At 46.7% G+C, this 11,233-nt stretch overlaps 1 protein-coding gene across 1 annotated transcript in view; it reads right to left on the bottom strand.

Annotated features, from left to right (window-relative positions):
* The window catches only part of LOC146220493 (transmembrane protein 132D-like), a 74,617-nt gene that overhangs the window by 10,302 nt on the left and 53,082 nt on the right, over positions 1–11,233 (bottom strand). The window contains exons 5-6 of the mRNA XM_084693709.1: positions 7,497–7,686; positions 755–898 (exon numbers count right to left, since the gene is read on the bottom strand). Coding sequence (XP_084549835.1) covers positions 755–898; positions 7,497–7,686 — 334 coding nt within the window. The remainder of the gene's footprint in view (positions 1–754; positions 899–7,496; positions 7,687–11,233) is intronic.

The raw sequence follows: 11,233 nt of genomic DNA, 5'->3' as shown, positions 1-11,233 counted from the left end.
TTGGCATAGCATCACCAGCCAGGAGAGGCACGAGTCAGATCCAGAGAGCAAAATGGAAAGGAAACTCTTGCCTAATCAACGCTTGATAAAATGTTTCACAGTTGCTTGGAGGGGTTTGGGGTTGGAGGGGTGGTGGTGGTGGTGGTGGTGGTGGGGGGGGGGGGGGGGGTGAGGGGGGTCGTCCCCACTCCTCTTTAATGGGGGGCAGGGATTTGAGAGTCTCTCAGGAGGCCAGCAGCGTGACGAACTCAGAGGATAATTCAACCCAAGGGAAGAGCCGCCTTTCACACGGGCGCAATCTCAAAACACACATGCATACATTTCGCCCACACACACAGCACACAATTGTGTGTGTGTAAAGGGTGTCTGATTGTACAGTGCACGCACACGAGCTCCTCAGACGGGCATAGCTGCGTGGCTCATCCCATCATGAGTGATTATCAGTTCTGTGCTGTTGGAGAGATTAATAGGGTAACGCCAGCCGGGGAAGGTGAGAGATGTGGAGAGAGAACACCTCCCTCTCTCCGCCTGTCTAGCATCTGGCATGACAGCCCAGGGCTGCCTCTGGTTAGCATGTTGGACCATGCACTCACGAGGTCAAATCACTCAGCTCCTGAAAAGACCACAGCTGTCTCTTGAGAGAGAGTAAAATGTTTATAAATCCAGGAAATGATGCCTACAGAAAACAAGGCCCAAACAGTTCCTCTGCGAGGAATCTAGCATGTGTTTATGTGTGCGTGCGTCGTCAACCCACCTTAACAACCTCCTCATCTGTCGACTTGCACTCCACCGACTCGGTCACATCTGTCACCGAGCCGTCCGTTCCCACGGTAACCACTTTCACCGGGAGTGCGACCGTGCGTCCGGTGAGAATGGCCGTGTTCAGAATCTCCGAGTCCTGAGAGAGAGACAAACAGACAGGAAGCAGATGGACAAAAGGAGAGGTCACTCACAGTTCACTGAACACAGACTGGAAACCACGACAACAACCGCTCATTTCAGAGTTGATATCAGGTGATTGGATTACGTGTGTCAAATTACACAACTCGGAATGTTATTTCGAGCTACTTTAAAGAACCTTGACTCTCAAACAAAGGAGGAAGATAATTAAATCAATTAAAATGAGGTCTCCAAATCCCGAGCTCGCTACACGCTAGTGGATCGCATGTCATCTGGGCAGAACAGAAGTATGCTGCTCATCCCAGCTTAGTTTCAACTAAAGCTGTTACGAAGACCACAGTACATCTTTGAAGCGCACTACTGAAGCAGTCTCCACACAGGCTTTTGTTCCCCACACAGTGAAGCCTCCATGTTCCCTTTTGTTATTTCCACCTGCTTGCTCAACAGATAACATTATTTAATGCTACGCCCTGGATAATGGAATTTCAAGCTTGTTAATAAAATGGAGACACCCCCCCCCCCCCCACACACACACACACACACACACACACCACTCCTCTCCACCGCCACTCTCTCGCTCCTCCTCACCCTCTTTTTCACCCTCCACTTTTTCTCCTACAGTTAAAGGGAGCAATCTTGTTTTTCACCCCGGACCATTTTTGCCTCAGACGAGGGATGAAATGTTGAGAGGTTCGTTTTTTTTTACAGCACTCTGAATCCAAGTTGAATTTCTACTCAATTGAATACTAGAAAAGAAAGCGGATGTGAGAAAAACATTTCTGCACAAAAGCGATGCTTTTAACCGCCAAACTAAGTACTTCTTTGGTGGATTCAGAACCAATAATGACAGTGTCGTTCAAGGTTTCAAACTATGCATCTATAGACATCATTTTACCATCAACTTTCCCACATTCAAAATGATCATTTTATTTGTCTCTTCTACATATGAAACGATAATTGAATGTTTCTTGCGTACACATTTTAAATATCAGAAGAAGTATCTAAAATGGAAGGACTTCATTTTGAGTCTTTTTTTTTTTTTTTTAAGTGACTACTGATGGCAACGTAAACGTTGCCTTTTCCAATGCAGATGGGTTCTGAGATTGTGTTGAAAAGGGAACACTTGATTGACAGTTAAATACTCTTTGTTCCAAAGCATGTCTTGGAACTCACCTTATTAAAAAGGAGCTAACGACGAAATGTGATGCGTGTGTATGTCAGGTTGCCAGGTAAGTGGGCTTTTGAACTCAAGACACTTAAGAGACTCTGAGAAACACTCAGAAATTACTGACTTATACGAGTGGGTCGTCGTGTGTGTGTGTGTGTGTTGTCTAGACTCTCTGTATACCATTCAGGCCCCACACAGGGAACCCTTTCTCCATCCCATTTGGCCTTGGGTCTGAAATTAAGTGAGATTTGCAGCGACAGCGGGAGTGATGACGGTGGCATGAGAACCAGCCTGGGTCTGTGCGCACACTCTCCTTCCCTCCCGGCGTGAGCCCAGCCCAGTGTTCCCCTCCTGGGGTGGGAGCAGCTGGAGGGGGTGCATGTCTTATTCATAGCCACTGGTCCCATGCATCAGCCCAGCAGTTTGTAAACACACACCCATCCCCAGAGAGCCATGTCGTTAGCTTAAGCGATCCGCGCGCACACACACACGCACACACGCACGCGCGCGGCCCCAGAGGGGAGGGAAGCAGCAGGGTGATCTTCCCAGCCTTTTCACAACGCGGCGAGGACAGACAGAGCTAAAGGTAGGGGGGAAAGTGAGGAGAGGGAGGAAATCAATAAAAGGCCATTACGCGTCCTGTATGGGCTGGGCAGTGTGCAATGGGAGGCCCGATGTGTGTTATAGAGGCTGATATGGGGGAGATGATTGGTACGTATAGTATATAAACACCCACGATGGTTGTGTAACACAGCATCGGGCTCAAGGACAACCCGGGCTGAAACTCCAGCCCACTATCTCACACCAAACCCATGAGTCTGTCTCTACCTTTCTCTATATCTCTTCAACACACACACACACACACAAAAAGACACACACAAACCATTTGTTGTCGACAATGGCCTGAAAAGGCGAAATAGAAGCAACACAATGCTTATAGATAGACACGCATGGACACACACTCAAACTCACACCGACAGTTGCTGGCGTCGAGATAGGCACGGACCGGAAAAGTCAGGGAGACGAGGAAAAAAGAGACCTTTGAGCAGAGCCCTTACCCACTGCAGGAGAAACATCGGGCCTAAAGGAACATTCTGAGTCCCTTAAAAAGTCGTTCTGGAGATTACAAGCTACTGGGACTTGCTGTGGAAACAGCTCATGGATCAGGGACCCCGAGCGGCAAGGTAGGCCCGAGTTGGGTTGGTTCTGTCCTCGACACACCCCATTACTGTCTGGTACACTGCGTTCACCCAGCTAATTCTCCTCCACCGCAACCGTGTCCCCAGTGCCAAGGGTTCCCAGGGGGAGAGCCGGAGGGCAAGCCACGGGGCAGAGGTGAACCGACAGCCGTAGTGCGAGGCTTGCTTTGTCCGACGGTGCTATGAGAACCACGAGGAGACCTCATGCTCTACAAAGTTATCCCAATACCCAGAAATCCTGTCGAGCCGAACCCTGAGAACAGCCTTGAATTATTCATCAAATGTTTCAGCCCATGGAGGGCTTGAGTTTGGCCACGGTTTATGTAGTATGCTGACTCACTGAGAGGAATACTGTATGAGAACAGGAAGTTCCACTTTCGACGGAACTTCATGTCGGCTATCAAGAACGACGTCCCACCTTCCAACACGCATGCACTCATCCTGTCACTCGCGGATCCTACAGAGATATCCCCCAGGAAATCAGGAAATCCAAAGGAGCCCCTTTCCCTGAGAGATACCCTTCACTGGCTTACACCAGACCAGAAGAGGGTTAGCATTTTGCACCGTTCTGTCAGAAAGCTGTGAGAGCAGAAGAAGATTACGCTCCAAAAGTTGCTGTACACCATCACACCACCTGGGTTACGTATAGTACTAGGAACACTTTGCTGCTTAGAGGCAACACTGGGGATTTCAGTGTATTAGCAAATAAAGATTTCTTTTTGGGAAGCATTCTGCCATCCTCAGAGGTAGTAAATACCATTATTGATTATTTCATAAGGACTAAATGTGATTTATACCCTCCTCAATAATTAGATATTGATTTATTACACAAGTTGTTGGCTTGACAATCTGTTGGTTCTTTGTTGGCTTTCTCCGTTATCACGTGTCTGTTGGCTCAGATTCCAGGTAGAGATTAAATATTAAGTGCTGTTTTTTCCTCCCTCTCCAAAGGATTTTTGTTACAAACCAAATGTCAAGTCAATAACCCTAAAAAAAAAGTATGTTCACCTAGGAAGGCCCCAGCTGTTTACTGCAGGCATGTTGATGAGACTAGGCTATTGTGAGTTAGGGTCCTTGACTACATTGGGGTTTGGCTCTGGCTACGTTGCTCCCCCAACATGCTCTGACAGAAGAGACAGAAGACAAGAAAAAGATAAACAAACTAAAATGAAACTGAAATGTAAAAAAAAAATGAAACAGCTGTTGCAGAGGGTTAGAGAAAGAGAGAGCGTGGACACTCAAGCTTTCTTGACTAAACGAATCCTTACCGAGTAAATAAGAAAAAGGGATTTTAGAAAGATTTGACTTTCACTGATGATTTCCCTGTACAGACAAACTTTACTGTTTTAAAACAAATAATCCACAGAGAGGAAGATTGAGGGAGACAGATAGAGAATGAAAAAACGGAACTAACCCTGGTAACCTTCACACCAGAATAACAGAACAGCGTCGTCAGAATTCCACATATCTACCAGAGGACTCGGTTACGCTTAAAGGGATATTAAAACATTACTGTGCACGATGACAGCCAGTTGGAGGATTCTTAGCCGCCTAGATAATAGCCTCCCTCTGCTAGTTCTTAGCGCGGCGCTACGGCTTCTCCAAACACACTTCCTGACAGCAGGGATAGGCTGAGCGATGGCCTGGCTGCTATCGCTGGCTGGTCTGATCATGTGATTGTTGTGTGTATAAATCACTGATACAGGGACAGCTTTTTCCCCCGGTTTTGACTTATCTTTCCCGCCTCTCTGAGGCAAACACGTTGACATCGGAAGGATCGTTTGTTTGTCCACACGGCACAACTGTCAATACATCTCGCGGCGCGGCGCACGAAACACAAGACGGTCGAGCTTTACGATCGTGGCGTTGAGTTAAGCGCTGTGCCAACGTCTGGGACTGGAATGTTAGGGGACTGTAAGAGCTAAATGCTAATCTTTGGGATAAAAGAATGCTCAGAGGCTATAGATACAATGCTAATGATAATGTTTGACATGAGCTGTAGGGGCCACCCTGACTGTCTCCTCTAATGAGAGAAGAGAGACAGGAGGCTGGGGGAAACGAGAGATCAAATATTCATGTGAGGAATGCGGCTCATAAGACCCGCGTCTAATACGGACAAATCTTCTGTACATTTACAGCACTCTCTCCTATCTCTCCGTCTCTCATTAGGAGTTTCGACAAAGCTTTTTTTTTCTTCTTCTTCCCTCCCCCTCATTTCATATCTCCTCTCGCTCTTGTTCTCCATCACCCTTACACCCTCTCATAAACGGTTGGCGCCGTTAGCGGAGCGGGTTTCTTCAAATGTTCCGCCGGACGTGAGGCGGCTGGAGGCTGCTTCTTAACTTGTCAGACCGACGAGTCGTAAAAATAGAGAGAGAGAGAGAGAGAGAGAGAGAGAATAAAACCAGAGAAAGAGAAGAACACGAGGGAGAGAGAGGAGCCAACAGGAGCAGGGCCCATGCCTCTCTTGAGAGTCACACGGAGGGACGCCGTGCAGAGTGCTGGCGATAATTGGCGACCGGCTGCGTGCGCCTCCCTTCCGATCCGTCTGAGTGGAATGTTGGGGATGCTCTCTCTCTCTAGGTCTTCCGTCTCTCCTGGATGACTATGGCACAGCGTGAAGGCCCGAGCCTCATCCCTGTCCTCCCACGAAGAGGCATCGCCCCGCTGCCTGGGATGATTGTTAGAAATGATTCACACCACGCCGACACAAGATTGGCAGCTTTCACGCAGTCGACATTTTTGGAGAGTGTTTCAATGCTTTGTACATTAAGCGATGCCTCTTATAAGGGAGGCATGGTCCGACCAGGCCCCAGGGCTGAGTGAGCTTGAACGGATATGGCGACACACCAGTCACAGACAGATCCATCTTTCTCTCCTGAAGGCACTCTAAATCTGCTTGGCTGACACGTCAGCAATCGCCATTTCACCCTTGAAGTCTTTATCTCCTGATGTACTCAACCCACACTCATATGTAACTTTTTTTATCTCAGGCTGGGGGTATGACATAGTTAGGCTGTAAGAGAAGGAGAACCTGTAGCCTTTACATTGTTGAACATTCTCTCTGGGTGACATCACATCGAACGTGTATCAAAGCGTTCTCTGGAGTGGAGTCAGACCAAGGTTGAGAACATGGTGATTGTGAGGGACTGTGAAAATTGATTGTGGGGCTGACATTGGCTGCATTGCGATTCAAACCATATTAGTCAGAGCTTGGAGGTAATTGGTTTCCCAAATTGTCCATTAATTACACATTCTCTAACATTTACGAATAAAAGCATTACGATTTTCTTCCATTACAAAGACCAGAACACTGTGAAAACTGTTTAAAATGCGTAATGATAAAGACATATTCATTATTATAATACCATTGTTCCTCAGATCCAGAAGCTACGCGATCGAACATTTTTAAAGAGGATTATCCTGGTTTCCAAAAATCAATTAGCTTCTCAATCAAGAAGAGTACTTTTAGTCAAATGACAGCTAATTAAAGTAGCGCACGCTTGGTGTTTAATCCAAGTGAACCTCACTGGACTTTGAACTCGGCACCTCAACTCACTCAACCAAACGCAGCCGCCTTCATCTAAAAATGTCAGTCCTGCCAAGCAATCAACAGTAAGACAGGAAGTCGCCCCACATTTCAAATAGTCTTTTATCTTTATTTATGTCGGGAAACATGACTTTCTTTTGTTAAACATCCCAGACTCTGCAGACACAAAGACATCAAAGTGCTCGGCCGAGAGACGACATGCGTTTCCAATGTACAAAAGGAGGTGTTGCCTGTGTTCCTGTTTTAGAAATGTAGCTTCCCGATGAGTGGAGCTAGTCATGTGACATACACCGACACACACTGATATTGCAATTCACAGACAGACAAAAACAACACCCAGACACACACACATTGTGACACACGCTAGAAGCAGACACACACTTTTCTTACTCATTCTATATTCAGTTCACTTACATGTTTCAAATTCACTGTTAGACAAACACAAGTCCTCCCCTCCTCTCTCTCTCTCTCTCTCTCTCTCTCTCTCTCTCTCTCTCTCTCTCTCTCTCTCACCCTCTCTCTCTATCTCTCTCTCTCCCTCTCTCACCCTCTCTCTCTCTCCCTCTCTCTCCCTCTCTCACCCTCTCTCTCTCTCTGTCGTACGGGGACATGTGATGGAGGTTTGCGCAACACGCTTGCGTTTTCCCGTTGGGGGGGGGGGGGGGGGGGCTCCACTCACCATGGCCAGGGGCACGATGCCTCCCATGTCCTGCGGCGCCAGGCGGATGAGGGTCTGCACCTCGTCCGTGAGGGAGCGGGACAGGGGGTACTCCACCTGCCAGGACACCACCCTGCTGCCCAGGGGCACCAGCAAGCCGTTTACCTCCAGGTCCACCTGGAGAACACGCTGGTAGCCTGCAGCCTCACCACTGGAGGGAGGGGGTGGGGGGGTGGGAGAGGTGGTGGGAGGGAGGGAGGGAGGTAGGGAGGGAGGGACGGAGGGAGGTGGGGAGGGAAGCATATGAGAAAGGATTAATAAAACGTTTCGGGAGAAAAATCACATTTAAGACTTCAAGTACCGAAAGGTGGAACTGTGTATTTGACAGAGAAGATTTGAGAGGTCCACATGTGAAGCCCATCAGCATCACATAAACTGCCCAAGGAAGGGCAGAAAGCTACCGAATCTAAATGTCAGATCTGTCCCCAACATCATGCCAATACCGTCACACAACCAGTTTAGATTCTTTTTTTTTTCCTAGTTTCACTGGGAACTCAACCTCCCTCTCTACGAAGGAAGAAAAGCAATTTACTTTGGTTCTTCCTTCCAGACACTTCTCGTTGAAGATTTTCTGGACAAAGCATAGCATTCCCCCTCTGCTGATTGTGATGCAAACAAAGCAGAAAAACAATGAATACCAAATCCCCAACTTATTTGATTTGCTGAGCCTTCATTTTGATCAGCCTTTTCGCCTCTCCCCTCCAGTATTTTATATCTGAAGACAAGCTAGATTCGAAACATCCCCAACAAAACAAACACAAACGCAGAACATGACATGTATTTGCTCAAGGGAGCGGAGGGGTTTGGTGTGTGTTCTGAAGCACAGACAAACATCGTTATCGAGCTTCATCTTTCCAGCATTACCATAAAAAGGGAAATAAAGGCACAATCTGAGTCTCCATTAAAAAAAATATATATATACAATATATAAAAACACTTATCAGAAACCAGTAGACAGCAAACTCTAAGATAATAGGCTTGGCCTTGATATCAAACACCCAGTTGTGCATGGTTTAGAAATAATTTACTGTTATGCCGTGTGGTGACTGAATCGAGGATAGATAGATGGAAAGCTAAGGTGTGAATTCTTAGTGCGAAATATTCTAATATGCTCCTAGTTTAGCATGAGATTATCAGAAGGCTTTCAGAGACAAAGAACAGGATTAAAAAGGGGTAACTATGAATGAATTAATATCATATAAATATATAACGTTAGGTGTCATATAGAAAACACCCACCCACATGTCAACCAACTTCACACACACACACACACACACACACACCCACGAATGCACTCCCTCCGTGTCCAGCAGAGGGCGGTGTGCTGAATTGTCCTGTCAGCATGTGGTTGGGATGATGAATGACAAGGGCGGGTTGGTTGGGAGGTCAGCCTTCTTACACTGTGTCTCATTATAAAACCTAAACAAAACATCATCCCGCGGCCTGGACTGGTTCACACATTTCCATTCTTAAGGCGCACTTTGAACCCAAACCAAAAGCCCACACAAACACAGACACAGAAAGACGCGTGTATACACACACACACACACACACGTTCGTAGTTGCTGAGAAAGAACAGGAAATCTGCCTGGCTGTTGAAGCCGCACAATGGCCATGGTAATTACCAAACAGAAAAAGGCTGGGATTTGAAAGTGAGTCATCGTGCAACAGATGAGTGATATGCCTGCCCAACCCAGCTGACAGGAACAACATAGACACACATGAAGGTGTTCACCCCAGAAACACACACAAAATGGTTCCAAGCTTAGAGAGATTTGTCTCCAACGACAAGCTGACAGGGGAAATTAAGGGCCCGGAGGAGGAAGGAATGTATAACACGAAAGATAGAACTCCTTTCGAAAAAGTCAACAGAAGACGGTGGAAAAACAGATGACAGAGAGCGCGCGAGGCAGCAGTAAGTGTTTGCGCGTGCTCTAACACCTTTAGGAATGGCTATAAATGGTCGTGGGGAAGGAAGGATACTCTGGGCTTTGGAGACAGTGGGAAATGGGGGCCTTTCATGCACACGGGGCGATTTGGTTAGCACTGACAACAATGGTACATCAAAAGAGAGAGAGAACCAATCGGGACCCCAAAGCTCCTGCAACACAGAGTTTTGCAATGAGCGGTACACTGCTGAGTGCGTGCCTGTGTGTGTGTGTGTGTGTGTGTATACAACGTGTGTTGGAAGATGGGAGATTGCTTTCGTGCAGGTAAAAGCTGATCAGACACAGCCAGGGTTGGGGAGCATTAAATGGAGGAAGACTTTTCAAATCCTGGATCATGGGTAATGCATGCATCTGTGGCTCTACAGTGCTGTGTGCCCGGGCCGCCTGGGGGCCCAGCGCTCCAGGAAACTGACCCAGGTCTAAGGCCTCTATCTGGGGTGAGGCAGGGCATTCCGGACCCCCCGCAGAGGGAGCAAGGAACTCAATCAGGGTGACTGCATGGGGGCCCCGGAACCCGGGGCTGGAACTCAATAGTGCGGAAGTATGGAGTCCCACACACACGCACACGTGCATGCACACACTAGCATATTGCAACCGGAAAAAAAGAGTGCAAAATGCGAACATAAACACATCTCTTTCCAGTCATGCATTCATTCCTGAATAATATGAGATGTGCCTGGTCTTCAGTCCCCGGTGTAATTGCATGTCGACGCATGTCTGACCACGGTATCGCCAGCAGACCATCTATGGCTTCTTTCTTTTGTAATAGGTAGAATAGCAGGGCACAGGAAGTGACACGGCCTGGCCAGACAGTTATTTCCTCCCAGGTGTCAGGCTTATGACAGTGATAGATGAGGTGTCATCTGTCATTCACATGCTTGTCTGTCTTTACTCGGGCGTAAAACAGGCACACTGAATTATTAAAAGCTCTTCGAGCCAAGGTCACGCAAGCGAGAAGCCGTATTGTATTACTTTGAGTCACACAACAGTGAAAGCATGGACATTAGACTAAAATGTTATGATAAATGGTATGTGCAAAAGATTTGGGGGGGAAATTGAGTATTATTTTAGATCTTTTATGACTTCAATGATCAAATGTAATATTTGTTGGTCATTACTGCTTCACATGTAGGCCTAATATTTTAATCTTCCAGCCCGGATATTACAGGTCAAATATACTTGAATCAGAAGAACGTTTAGTGCTTTGAACTCCGGGTGAAGTGTTCAAAGAAGCATGAAGCTAGCCCAGCCTCCAGAAGCTATTCAAGTCAGAATGGACTCAGAGCAATAGCTTAAAATGAGCTAATTCATAAATAGTTCAAGACCTTACTACTTCTGCAAGCAGATTTATTTTGACACTGGGCTTGGCAGAAGCGTTTAACATTCAGAGTCACAGAATCGCTTAGTACAACAGTAGAAAGATTATATTTTCTGAGTGTGCGTTCTCACCAACGTTCACATTTTCATAACTTTAATAGGTCCTATCCTAGTCCAACCTGCAGACACTAATTTCAAGATGGATACTGCTTTGTGTGAGCTAATGACAGTAAGAACATTCTAGAGTATATTATGAGAAGAAAGGCAAGCCCTGACTACCATTTAGAACATTTAGAAACCATCTGAGGGAGAAATAACCATGCTACAGAGTCCAAAGACGTTCCCTTTCATCAAAAGTAAGACATTCACATTACCTCCTTAGCTCAACAATAAAAAGGTGAACTGTGACATAAAGCTAAAATACACACTATA

The sequence above is a fragment of the Hypomesus nipponensis genome, chromosome 27 (genome assembly GCF_054491055.1).
Source record: "Hypomesus nipponensis isolate SF chromosome 27, ASM5449105v1, whole genome shotgun sequence".
NCBI classification, from domain to species: Eukaryota; Metazoa; Chordata; class Actinopteri; order Osmeriformes; family Osmeridae; genus Hypomesus; species Hypomesus nipponensis.
This window is presented reverse-complemented; position numbering and strand designations above follow the sequence as displayed.